The sequence below is a fragment of the Setaria viridis genome, chromosome 7, assembly GCF_005286985.2.
Source record: "Setaria viridis chromosome 7, Setaria_viridis_v4.0, whole genome shotgun sequence".
In the NCBI taxonomy this organism is placed as follows: Eukaryota; Viridiplantae; Streptophyta; class Magnoliopsida; order Poales; family Poaceae; genus Setaria; species Setaria viridis.
The window spans coordinates 30,062,421-30,075,799 of NC_048269.2; the positions used below are offsets into that span (position 1 = coordinate 30,062,421).

Sequence of the window (13,379 nt, forward strand, 5' to 3'; positions counted from 1 at the left end):
CCCAAAACAACCTAGCAATGACATTGATGTTTACCTAAGACTGTTGGTTGATGAACTTCTACTGTTATGAAAGGAAGAAGGTGTATGTATGTGGGGTGAGGACAAAAAGGAGACTTCCATTTATCAGCTTTAGAGAGATTGTTTCTGCAACAAACAATTTTTCTGAGGACAATATGCTTGGACGAGGAGGCTTTGGGAAAGTTTATAAGGTACAAGGCAGCCACAACAAATTCTATAAAAAACCACCAGTGGTGCAGAAAATTTTGCAGAAAATTTTGCAGTGCTTGTTCAATTTAAGAATGACGAAACCATGCAGGGTATCTTGGCGGATAACAAACAAGTTGCAATCAAAAGGCTTGGTAAGGGTTCTAGACAAGGAGCAGAGGAATTCAGAAATGAAGTTGTTCTAATTGCCAAATTGCAACACAGCAACCTCGTCAGACTTCTTGGTTTCTGCATCCATGGAGATGAAAAGTTGCTGATTTACAAGTATTTACCGAACAAAAGCTTGGATTCCTTCATTTTTGGTAGGTTTGATCCTATGTTTTGATTACATTGAAAGAAAGCCTCCATAGTTACCACGTAAATGTTTCTGCTTACTCACAATATCTCCGTAGATGCTTCAAGTAAAAGACTTCTTGATTGGCCAACAAGGTTAAAGATAATCAAAGGAATATCTAGAGGACTTCTTTACCTCCACCAAGATTGAAGGTTGACAATAATTCACAGAGATCTTAAATCTAGCAACATACTGTTGGATTTGGATATGAGCCCTAAGATATCAGATTTCGGTATGGCAAGACTCTTTGGAGAAAACCAACAAGAAGCGAAGATTAGTCAAGTTGTCGGGACATAGTGAGTAGTCCATGCAATAATGCTTGAAATGAATATTTATTTTCCTTTACTTTTAAATTGTTTTTACTTAGTGCTAATAATGATTCTTATGCAGTGGTTACATGTCTCATGAATATGCATTGGACGGTGCCTTTTCAGTCAAGTCAGATACATATAGCTTTGGTGTCATACTCTTGGAGATTATAAGTGGTTTGAAGATCACTTCAACTCACTTCACGAGCTTCCCTAGCCTATTAGCTTATGTAAGTATGGTGGCATTCTTGAATTCTTTTTACAATTCAACATAAACGTATTGATATTCTATGAATTTGGTTGAAATCGCTCAGGCGTGGAGCTTATGGAAAGATGGTAAGGCAATTGATTTGGTGGACTCATCACTTGCTGAGTTCTGTTCACCAACTGAAGCTTTGCGATGCATCCACATAGGACTCTTGTGCGTGCAAGACAATCCAAACAGCAGGCCACTTATGTCATCAGTTGTGTCCATGCTGGAGAACGAAACCACACCAATTTCAGTCCCAAAACAGCCTCTGTACTTCTCACAATGGTATTTGGAAGCCCAAGGAGCAGGAGAAAATGCAAACAAGTCTACGAATAAGATGAGTGTCACAGCGTTGGGGGTACGGTAAATTGTTTGGTTACATACTACAGTTGACAGGCGCATTAGTAGCTCATGTGTTTAGAATAGTTACTTGGTTATTAGTGCACCTCCTTATTGCATCGAACTGTACTTGTTTAAACAAAAAAGAGGCATAAGACGATGTCTCGCGCGCGAAATTTGTTCTGCCTCCTGGTAGATCTTCTTTATTTGCTGTGTGAATTTGTTCTGAATCTTGTCTTGTGATTTTGCCATGGTAAACGAACCTATCAGTAGTTCTCGATCGGTTTATACCTGAAACTGATTGTGTGAAGCTGAGGTGAGGTCGAGCAGCATCCAACGTTGGGCCAGGTGGGCGTCACTTGAAGGCCTCTTGTGGAATTTTTTTTTAAAATGAGCCAGTCGGAGGGTTGCTGCTATATTAATAAAGAGTGAAGGTCTGATGGGCCGAAAACAAACGTATTATACAAGCTGTACACTCTCATCCCCAGAAACGGGGAGGCACTCTCATCCCCAGAAACGGGAGGCAAAACTCCGTTATAACTACTACAAAGATACAGATGCAGAAATTGAGAGGACTTAGCTCCCGCTGCGACCTATGTCGTGGATTGGTCTCCGTGGAATCTGAGCCAGACCACAAAACATTCGGAGCATACTTTTGCTAAAAAAATATAACGGTCCATAGGAACCCACTGCCGCATCACAGAACTATACAGAAGATGCTTTGCTTGTGTCAACTGGTAGTTGGATTGGTAATCAGAGCTCAGGAACACACGAGGTGAGGACTGAGGATGAGAACGGGCAAGTAGGCCATGCCCATCTTCGTATATATGGTCGATCTCTGTGACACTGAGAAATGAAGAAAGAAAGCACGTACGCTTGACGCCTTCTTCGATCATCGGATCCAAACCTAGCTGTCGTCAGACAACACATTGAAGATGGGACAGTAAAATGGAAAGCGGAGTACTGGTCACATCAGCGAGGACCAGGTCGCAGACCAGTTGGACGGCGTCAGAGCGAACGACTACGGAGGTGTTTGGAACACTCCTCCTAACTAACTTTAGGACATGTCACATCCAATGTTTGGATAATTAAATATAGTCTAATTACAAAACTAATCTGGAGTCTAATTCGTGAGACGAATCTATTAAGCCTAATTAGTCCATGATTTGACAATGTGGTGCTACAGTAACCATTGCTAATGATGGATTAATTAGGCTTAATAGATTCGTCTCGCGAATTAGTATAGGGGTTCGGCAGTTAGTTTTATAATTTGCTCATATTTAGTCCTTCTAATTAACGTCCCAACACCCGATGTGACCCTCCTAAAGTTTAGTACTTCGTATCCAAACATCCCGACGTCGCGTCTCCATCAGCGCCATCAATGGACGTTAGAATTAGGTGGGCCCACGGCCCACGGGAGGGAGATATAGAAAAAAGAGCCTATTCGCTTCAGCTTATTCAACTGGTTTATCAGCCACCAAACAGTATTTTCCTCTCACAGCAAATCAGCCGTTTCAGCTTTTCAACTAACTTGTAAGCTGAAGCGACCAAAGATGGCAGCAGCGTGCGGACTCACGGGGGCCGCGCGGGCAAGCAAGCTGCGCTAGGACGTCAGGTCTTCGTGGAACTAGCAGGTGAGGCAGCCAGCGCCAGTGCCAACGGCAACGAGCCCGCACTGCGGAGGCGGCGATCCGCTCAATGGTACAGTAAATCTGGTAATGGTTCGGGAACCAGAAACCCACACCGATCTCCGATCATATGAATCATCAGCGTACTTTAGAAACCAAATACAATCTCATCCGTTTACTGCTCTGCCCAAACCAATTCAAATCACTTAGCTTTTCCACTCAACAAACCAACAATTCGTGAACTGCCGTGCAATGTCTACCTAGCACGGCAGGAGCCAGGTGGTTATTGGTTAAAATTTATTTTTTTATTTTATAAAAAATATATAATAAAGGGTAGGTATATCAGAGCCGTTGGATCTCAATCTCCTTTTTAATTTCGACTATGACCGGTTGATTACTAGATTTCGACCGGAAAGATATATGTAGGTCCTCGCCAATGATCTGATGGGGTATTTGGTTCCACGGACTAAAATTTAGTCCATGTCATATCGAATATTTACATACTAATTAGGAGGACTAAACATGAGCTAATTATAAAACCAATTGCACAAATGGAGGCTAATTCGCGAGACGAATCTATTAAGCCTAATTAGTCCATGATTTAATAATGTGATGCTACAGTAAATCTTACTATTACTAATTGGAGGTTCCTTTTGAAGCATCCAGGTGAAGCCACCTAGGATCCTAGGTGGACTCTCTATAAAAAGAGAGAAATCCTGTTTTAAAAAAGCAAAACATCTGACCATCAATCGGTAAACTCAAATCATCATAGCCACTGGATCTATTATATTTTCTAAAAAATTACCCACCTATGCCATTATGAAAATAGCCTAGAGTAACCCCCTAAATCTATATCTAAATTACCCACCTACCATTATATAAAATAAATTAAAGTAACCCCCTAGTATTCATCAAAATTACCCACTTATGCTATTATAAATAATATTTAAAATAACCCCTAAATTTGCAACTAAATTTCCAACCACTAATATTCCAAAATAACTTAAAATAACCCCTTAAATTTGCATATATATTACCCACATATGCTATTATAAAAAATAACATGAGGTAACCCTACATTTGAATCCAAATCACCTTAATTAAAAATATACACCAATATATGATTTTAAATCGTTTATTTCATACACTATTTGTATTCTATTGAGAATATAGATTTCTATGTTAAAATTATAGCTCAAACTTATGGTCCATTAAACAAATTCAAGCGCATACCAGTGATGCAAAGTGAAAAATTAAAGATTGTAAATGTGGATGAAAACGTTATAGAGTAATTACTAAATAAAATCTATCACAATTAGATGAAGATTATAGGTATGTATCTATATAAGTACTGTGTTCGAATATTTAACAAATGAGAGGTAGCTCTAGGTAATAGTTTTGTAGCAAATGCGGCCTCATTTTTTTTTCCATTGGAGACTCCGCATTAGTTATCACGAGACTTACTAGAAAAAAAAGATAAATCATAGAAATTCTCACAATAATAAGAAACATCAAACATGAATCTTGTAAACTCTAATAATCATAATCATTGGTTTATATTTCCAAAAGGTTACCTACCACTATCATTATGAAAATATTCTAAAATAAACCCTAAACCTATGTCAAAATTACCGAGTCTAATATAAAAAATAATCTAAAATAACCTTATAATCGTCATTCAATTTACTCATGCATATCATTATGAAGCATAACTTAAAATGATATTCTAAGTTTGTATCTAGGTTACCCATGTATGTCATTATTAAAAATAACATAAAGTAAACACATAAATTTTAATCTAATTATCTTCATGTGCATCATACATAAATGTCAAAAGGTAAACTAATATATGATTCTAAATTACATATTTATGTCATGGTTAATGTATATACGCATGATGAGTGTCTCCATATAGACTATTTATACATGTATGTGAGGAAGTGATGAAAAATTACTGATTTTTATGCTAAACACAATGTATGGAGGTGCGATACAAAATGAAAAGAATGTAAATGTGGATGAAAAAGTGTATAGAGTAATTACTAATTAAAAATCAATCACAATTGAACAAAGATAAGTACATATCTATATGAGTATTATGTTGAAATATTGAAAAAAAATGAGAGAGTAGTAGGTAACCAATTTTGATTGTTAGCTAGAAGTTTAATTTATAAATAATTTTTAAATACAATAGATTTTAATTAGCCCATGCTGGAGCACGGGTCGATGGACTAGTATGTGCTAATCATGAATTAATTAGGCTTAATAAATTCATCTCACGAATTAGCCTCCATCTACATAATTGGTTTTGTAATTAGTTTATGTTTAATACTCCTAATTAGTATCTAAATATTCGATATGATAGGGACTAAACTTTAGTTCGTTGAACCCAACACCCCCTGAGTTACTCCGTTCCAAACTTGAAATGTTTTGACTCTCCAAAAAAGTTGAAATGACTTATAATTTGAAACGGAGGGAGTATCTATCAATGTTTGGTGCTCAGAATTGATATCATCACGTGGCCTTAACAGCATCTGATGCAGTGGTAGTACGTAGTACCTGATGATGAGTCGGCAAGCGGAGATATATATAGGCCCTCGCCAATGATGAACCGCTGCAAGCAAGCCCGTCGAGTCGGCCCCGCTTATTATGATACCGGTTGTGTCCCGTGAAGCTACCATCCGTTTGATTTCGACAGAAATAATGCCTTGGTTATTTCTTTGTATCTTTGCAAGTATTTTTCTGGACGACGGTAAACGTTTAGATATATGGAGAGATCTTAGATGACCGACTAGACGGTTTAAAAAACGTTGTGTGCTATGACAATGAGTATAATTAAACAGCTATATATTTTGCAAGAAAATTCCGGGATATGTCTTCCAGAGGTAAATATAGTCTTCCATTCTGCTGTCAAATTCATTGGTTGATGAACACTTTTTTTAAAAATCAATTCACTATTCATTATTCATCAGTCAATATTGAATAACTACCATATCACCCTCTGGTTGACTCTACTTCATTTCTCCTGCCATCACCTAAAAGGTTGTTTCTAGATGTGCGCAGAGAGGACTGCTCGTGTTTAGGTCAAATTGAAGTGTGACATTTACACCATTTTGACCACCGTTGACCATTTAAACCGTCTAGCGCTTAATTCATTGTTTAGGCTCTAAACTACACGCCGACCAGTTGTTTAGCATTTAAAAGGGTCCAGATAAGCGTTGATCTGTGTGTCTTTAGGCAATCAATTTCTTCGCTTATTAGTTATTAGGGAGAAAAAAAAGGTTAATATGGATGTGACATGTGTTCCCATTGACTGACTCGTAAGCGTTCACGTATCAACCGTGAACTCAGTCAATCAGTCTTAGGCTAGATTACGGTTCAAAGATAGTAGGGGAAAAGATTATTATGGGATCACAAATAATCTTAAATAATCTACCCAAGGGTAGGACTTGGGTAGCTTATTTCAAATTATTTGTGGTCCTAACGTGATCCCAATACGATCTTTTACTATACTATCCTTGATTCATAATCAACTTATATAATCTGGGTGGATTATAATCTCAAACCAATGGAGCCTTAGACATTTGCTCCTCGTCCACTGGACCCGTGAGAGAGAACAAGACCTTCAGAAGATAGACTCGGCGTGCCATGGAGATGTGACTGTTTTAGTATGTGTTAATGTGGTAAACATGTGTGACCAATGGTGAGCGCCAACGTTTTTGTATATGTAGCGGCCTCAGATGAGACCCTGATGATGAGATGTTTCTTGTGCAAGGACAAATCGTCGGCTATGGCGGCAACAACAACCAAGTTCCCCAACCTTCCCTTGCTGATCTTCCCCATCCTGCTTTTTTCCCACATAGCCTCCAGTGCGGGCATTGTGTCTAAGACGCTCAACAACGGGGCCAACATCACCGATGGTGAGACGCTGGTCTCGCCCGGTGGCTCATTCACTCTGGGTTTCTTCTCCCCGTCCGGTGTGCCAACCAAGAGATACCTCGGGATCTGGTTCACCGCGTCCGGTGCGGCCTCTGTCTACTGGGTGGCCAACCGTGACACCCCACTCAACAACAACTCCGGCGTACTGGTGGTCACCGCCGGCGGGATCCTTCGCCTTCTCGACGGCTCTGGCCAGACCGCCTGGTCCTCAAACACGACCGGGACCTCTGCCTCTACGGTGGCGCAGCTGCTCGATTCCGGCAACCTGGTCGTGCGCGAGAACAGCAGCGGCGGCCGCGTCCTCTGGCAGTCGTTCGACGACCCGTCCAACACCATGCTCGCCGGCATGAAATTCGGAAAGAACCTGAAGACCGGCGCGGAGTGGTCCCTCACGTCGTGGCGATCGGCCAACGACCCGGCGACGGGGGGCTACCGTCGGGTCATGGACACCAAGAGCCTGCCGGACATCGTCACCTGGCAAGGCAGCGTCAAGAAATACCGCTCGGGCCCGTGGAACGGCCGCTGGTTCAGCGGCGTCCCGGACATGGATTCGGACTTCAAGCTGTTCTCCGTCCAGATGGTGGACGACCCCGGGGAGATCACCTACGCCCTCAACGCCACGGCCGGCGCGCTCTCCGCCCGCGTCGTTCTGGACGAGGTCGGCAAGGTGCGGGTGCTGGTGTGGTTTCCGACAAGCAAGGTGTGGAGACCATACCCGTGGTTGCCACGCGACGCCTGCGACGAGTACGCGTCATGCGGGGCGTTCGGCCTGTGCCGCGTCGACGCCGCGCCCACGCCGTCCTGCAGCTGCGTCCAGGAGTTCAGCCCCGTGAACCAGTCGCAGTTGTCCAGCGGGTGCCGGAGGGACGTGCAGCTGGAGTGCGGCAACGGGACGGCGGCGACGGACCGGTTCACGGTTGTGCGCGGCGTGAAGCTCCCCGACACGGAGAACGCGACGGTGGACAGGGGCGCGACGCTGGAGCAGTGCAAGGCGAGGTGCCTCGCCAACTGCTCGTGCGTGGCCTATGCCCCCGCCGACATCCGAGGAGACGGTAGCGGCAACGGCTGCGTCATGTGGAAGGATAACATTGTTGATGTCCGGTATATAGACAATGGGCAGGATCTCTATGTGAGGTTGGGAAAGTCTGAATCAGGTAAGCAAAAGCTGTTTCAGTTACTACTATCCCAGTCTAGATTCTGAGGCAACATTCATGTTTTATCTGCTATGATTCAGATTTCCTGTAATACATTTCTGCAGCTACAGGGAAGAGGAACATTGTGGCAAAAATCTTCCTTCCAGTTATGGCGTTTGTGCTAGTCCTCGCAGCCGCTGGCATGTACCTTGTTTGGATCTGCAAGCTTAGAGGTAGAATCAGAGCCACTTCACAACAAAGAATTATTTAGGTACTAGTATAATGTTTAATAACAAATGGTATTGCTTTTCTTGTCAGCCAAACGTCGGAACAGGGATATTTTGAAGAAAGCGATCCTAGGATACTCGAATGCGCCAAACGAACTTGGTGATGAAAATATAGAGCTTCCATTTGTCAGCTTTGGAGAAATTGCAGCTGCAACAAACAATTTTTCAGAGAACAATATGCTCGGGCAAGGTGGCTTTGGGAAAGTTTACAAGGTTAGAAAAAAAAACATTTAGGCCAAAATATGAGAATTTTACTTATGACACTGCTTGTTCAGTTTAAGAATGGTGAAATCATGCAGGGTACTCTGGGACAGAACATAGAGGTTGCAATCAAAAGGCTCGGTCAGGGTTCCGGACAAGGTGTAGAGGAATTCATAAATGAAGTTGTTCTGATTGCAAAATTGCAGCACAGAAACCTCGTCAGACTTCTTGGTTGCTGCATCCATGGAGATGAGAAGTTGCTGATCTACGAATACTTACCAAACAAAAGCTTGGATTTCTTTATTTTTGGTACGTTTGAACTTACATTTTTCCAAAAAGAACCTCTGACATATAGTTACCTCTGGAAATGCTTACTTATACAACACCATTGTTTTAGATGCTGCAAATAAATATCTCCTTGATTGGCCCACACGTTTCAAGATAATCAAAGGAATATCTAGAGGACTTATTTATCTCCACCAGGATTCAAGGTTGACTATAATTCACAGAGATCTCAAACCAAGCAACATTTTGTTGGATGCTGATATGAGTCCTAAGATATCAGATTTCGGTATGGCAAGAATCTTTGGTGGAAACCAGCAAGAAGCAAATACGAACCGAGTTGTTGGGACATAGTGAGTGATCACTACCTTGATGTTTATAATGAATTCCATTTCCCTATACTAATTCAAATTGTTTGTACCCTCTTTTGAACAGTGGTTACATGTCTCCTGAATATGCAATGGAAGGCGCCTTTTCTGTCAAGTCAGATACATATGGCTTCGGTGTCATAGTCCTGGAGATTATAAGTGGTTTGAAGATCACTTTAACTAACTACAAGGGCTTCCCCAACATACTTTCTTATGTAAGTACTACCGTATGCTTAAACTTTTCACCATTAAAACAAAGCAAATTACTGAATTTCCAGTGACATTTCATTCACATTGGTTCAGGCGTGGAGCTTATGGGTAGATGGCAAAGCGATGGATCTGGTGGACTCATCCCTGGCTAAGAGTTGTTTCCAAACCGAAGCTTTACGGTGTATCCAGATAGGACTGCTGTGTGTCCAAGACAATCCAAATTACAGGCCGCTCATGTCATCGGTGGTGACCATGCTGGAGAACGAAACTACACCACTTGAAGTCCCAAAACAGCCCGTGTATTTCTCATACGCGGGAACCCAGGGAACAGCAGGAGAAAATGCTAGCAGCTCTATTAATGACATGACTCTCACAACAGTGTTGGAGGGACGGTAGATGGTTTAGATTATGCAGTGTATTTCGTTTTTTTTTAAGAAAGTTGCATTGTTATTCATGCAACTCGTTCTGCATCTTGGCCTTCTTATGGGCCGTGAGCTCCTAGCTTGGGGGCGCCGCGTATACTTTCCTCCTATGGGCCTATGAGCTTGAGAGTTAGCGTGTCCGTCACTGGAGGCCCAACTAATTTGCGGCTTGGGGGGGCGTCGCGGTGATGGATGATGGGCTAGCGAAAACGCTGCTAATCTTTTCTGACTGTAGAAACCACTGACACTGAGCTCGCATGGCAGCTCTGAGCAACATTTTTGCGCCATCACACTGAATCACGGCGTCGTGGAAACCATCCTCTCTTGGCCAATGTACACAACTGCACAACTCACAAGTCGTGATCTGCTTACAACTCTTCGGTATTTTGTCCTTGCGGTAGAGGTCAGTAAGCCCCGTTCCAGGTCACGTAAATCCATGCCCAACCCATGTTCAGTATTTTCTGGCCGCAAAGCCACGAAATCCTTTGCCTCACGCCATGGAATCTTGATTTTTTCTTCATAATTTCCTCAACAACATGTGCACGCAATTAGTGTTCTAGGCTTCCAACGTTTGGAATCAGCATCAGTCAGCTGAGCCACTGGTTTTTACTTGGGATTTTCTGGCTCTCATCACATTGATGGGTAGCATTCAAATACTAATTAATCAAGAAAGCGAGGACGACGTCGACCAAATTAAAAAAGGGCCGAAGAACTGAACAAGCGAAGGGCAGACCAGATGAATTGCACAGGAGCAGGCGTTAGTAACGGATGTTTGGATCTTTAGTTCGGACCAAAGTTCATGTCACATCCAATATTTGGAGGCTAATTAGAAAGACTAAACATGAGCTAATTATAAAACTAATTACACCGATGGAGGTTAATTCGCGAGACGAATCTATTAAACCTAATTAATCCATCATTAGCACATCTTTACTGTAGCATCACATTGTCAAATCGGCTTAATAGATTCGTCTTGTAAATTAGTCTCCATCTGTGCAATTGATTTTGTAATTAGTCTATATTTAATATTTTTAATTAGTATCTAAATATTCGATGTGACAGGAATTTTACGAGGGACTAAAAAACCAAAGGAGCTCTAAATTGATAGACAGAATGACCCTCACAAGCAGCAGCGAAGCGGTGACTCGCATGGTCTCCGACGACTTGGCCGGTCTCACTCTCACATCGTGGCGTGGCCCCATGAAGTCAACAGCGTAGCCAAACTGGTCTGGAAGAGCCCAGCACAGTAGGGATGCGAGCCTTTGACTCCCTCCCCGTATTCTCCCTCTCCCCTGTCTGGCTGTCTTGTCAATTGTCACAGTGCAAACATTATCTGGAATGAAATTTATTTGAGTGAAATAAGATTATATATATATCTAAAATGAATAGAGCAGAGTTTGCGGAACAAAGGTTTATACCTTCACCCGAGCTCCACCATCCGGCCGTTGCCACTTTAACTAAATAAAAATAGAAGAAACTTTATTCAAGTAGAATAAAAAATATATATAACGTGGAAAAAATGTTTTGTAGTACTACTATGAGATAGTTAAAGGGCGTTTGTTTTCTGATTTTCAAGTTCTCGAGGAAGGGAGCCTGAGATTTTGTTTGTCCCTGTCCACCTGGCCACCTTGGATCGAGACATTCTTTTAGAAACGGCAATTGACCGTCAAGTTAAGTGTTATTTCATCATTTATTCTGCATAATTTGAAATAAAAGCGTCATTAATTTTAAAAATAAATTTAGAAAAATACAAGGTTGTACTATAAGAAGCCTTGCTGGATGAGCTACGCTCATTGCACCCCTCTCATAGTTTCTTACCATCATACTTTTCTAAGGTGAGCATTTCTTCTTGTAGCATGCAGCAGCCAATTGGAAACCTGCACTCCACCTTGGATTGTAGACTTCCATATGTACTATGTTAGCCACGTACTTCCTCCGTTCTGTAATACAAGATATCCAAGGGTTCAAAATTTAATTTGAATGATTGCTCATCTAATTCTTCCTAACATTGACAAGATAAGAGCAACTAATTGGTGGATTATTGCTAAAAATAAGTTCCTTGTTATCTGCAACTGCCAAAAACTCAGGGTACATACGTCTTTTGCTACTCTTACTAATATATCTTAAAATCTCTAGGATGCCTTGTATTTTAGGATGGAGAGAGTATCCTCCAATTGAGCTTATCGATGCGAGATATCTTGGATCCGATGAATGGGTACCGAAGGTACTTTGAGAGTTTTGAGTTAATATTTTTATAATAATAAAAATGGGTAACTTTTAGGTGTGTATCGGAGGTACTTTGAGTTATATTTCCATATTGACATATGGTAGTAATTTAACAACCATTGTAACAAAGCTTTAAGTTTGACTTAAAAGGGCAATATCGCCCATCTAACGCACATTACCCCACTACTAGAGTGATCTATCATACGATCATTTTATGAACTTTTGTGGGATGAGTACATCCTTCATTATTACTAAGTCTGTGTAGTGTTTCGCAAAAATAAAATTATGTACTTGTGAGAGATAAGATGGTGATGGATCACCCTGTTTTATTGCTTAAATGGTTAAACCAAACAAATTGATTAGATTAGAGTTAGGATGGAATGGTCCATGACCAGCCCACTTGTCAAACCAAAAATCCTATACATCCACATTTCTCCAAACCACCTTTTGTGTGTGTGTGTAATTATCTCTCCAAACCATTATACAGTCGCACATTGGAATTACTACTATACATCCATTCCTTAGGCAAAGGCATGAGCAACATCAAGATGTTTGTACAATTGAGCAAGTTTCAAGCGAGGTTTCACGAATTTTGGACTTTTTGGTTCTGAACAGCAATAAATTTTTGGCCGAAAAATACAGCAAGGATAATACGAACTTTTAACTTAAATCTTGGCGAAAATTTCGTGCATTTTCTTTGATGTTTCCTTGGTGACAACTGATAAAAGGGAAATGCAAACTGAAATCCTAAACCCTGCAAGTGACCACCCCTCATCATCTTGTCTTGCACGTCCATGACGACACCCTGAGGTCGAAAACATTGGCATTTGTAAAACATGACCTCCGATCAGTACTTTGTAGGGGACAAATTAAGTTGGCAGGTTTGTAACAATATTAAGATGAGATGGAACATCTTAATTTATTTAATTCTATTATTGGTAGTTGAGAAAGTTCATGAAATTCCATATTTCCAGTCATATATTGCTACTGGATGTGACTTCTATTGGCATACTAGTAAGCAGTCACGTATCCTCCACAAGCTCAGTCAGTCAGTGTGGATGACCAATCATCGCGTGCACAACTTGCTATGGCATTTTTAATTGGCATGAGCATGGAAATTTATCATATAGTGCTAAATATGCGACCAATAGGCAATAGCGATTAGCTGGCACCTCATTTGAAACGTCGTCTAAGTTCATTTTGACTAAAGCGAGTATAACAGTATGA

At 41.3% G+C, this 13,379-nt stretch overlaps 1 protein-coding gene across 1 annotated transcript; it reads left to right on the plus strand.

Annotated features, from left to right (window-relative positions):
• Nucleotides 1-6,803: 6,803 nt before the first annotated feature.
• LOC117864862 (G-type lectin S-receptor-like serine/threonine-protein kinase At4g27290) lies at nt 6,804-10,066 on the plus strand. The gene is made up of 7 exons (XM_034748939.2): nt 6,804-8,177; nt 8,282-8,389; nt 8,475-8,656; nt 8,743-8,953; nt 9,042-9,279; nt 9,362-9,509; nt 9,598-10,066. Exons 1-7 carry the CDS (start codon nt 6,836-6,838, stop codon nt 9,898-9,900), a joined length of 2,532 nt encoding a protein of 843 aa, XP_034604830.2. The 5' UTR covers nt 6,804-6,835; the 3' UTR covers nt 9,901-10,066.
• The last annotated feature ends 3,313 nt before the right edge of the window (nt 10,067-13,379 follow it).

Excerpts from the sequence above, each read along its gene's own strand:
- LOC117864862 (XM_034748939.2), top strand. The coding sequence starts at position 6,836 with ATGATGAGATGTTTCTTGTGCAAGGACAAATCGTCGGCTATGGCGGCA. Across the intron at positions 8,657-8,742 it reads GCTTTGGGAAAGTTTACAAG|GGTACTCTGGGACAGAACAT; the intron begins GTTAGAAAAAAA and ends GAAATCATGCAG. Across the intron at positions 9,280-9,361 it reads AACCGAGTTGTTGGGACATA|TGGTTACATGTCTCCTGAAT; the intron begins GTGAGTGATCAC and ends TCTTTTGAACAG.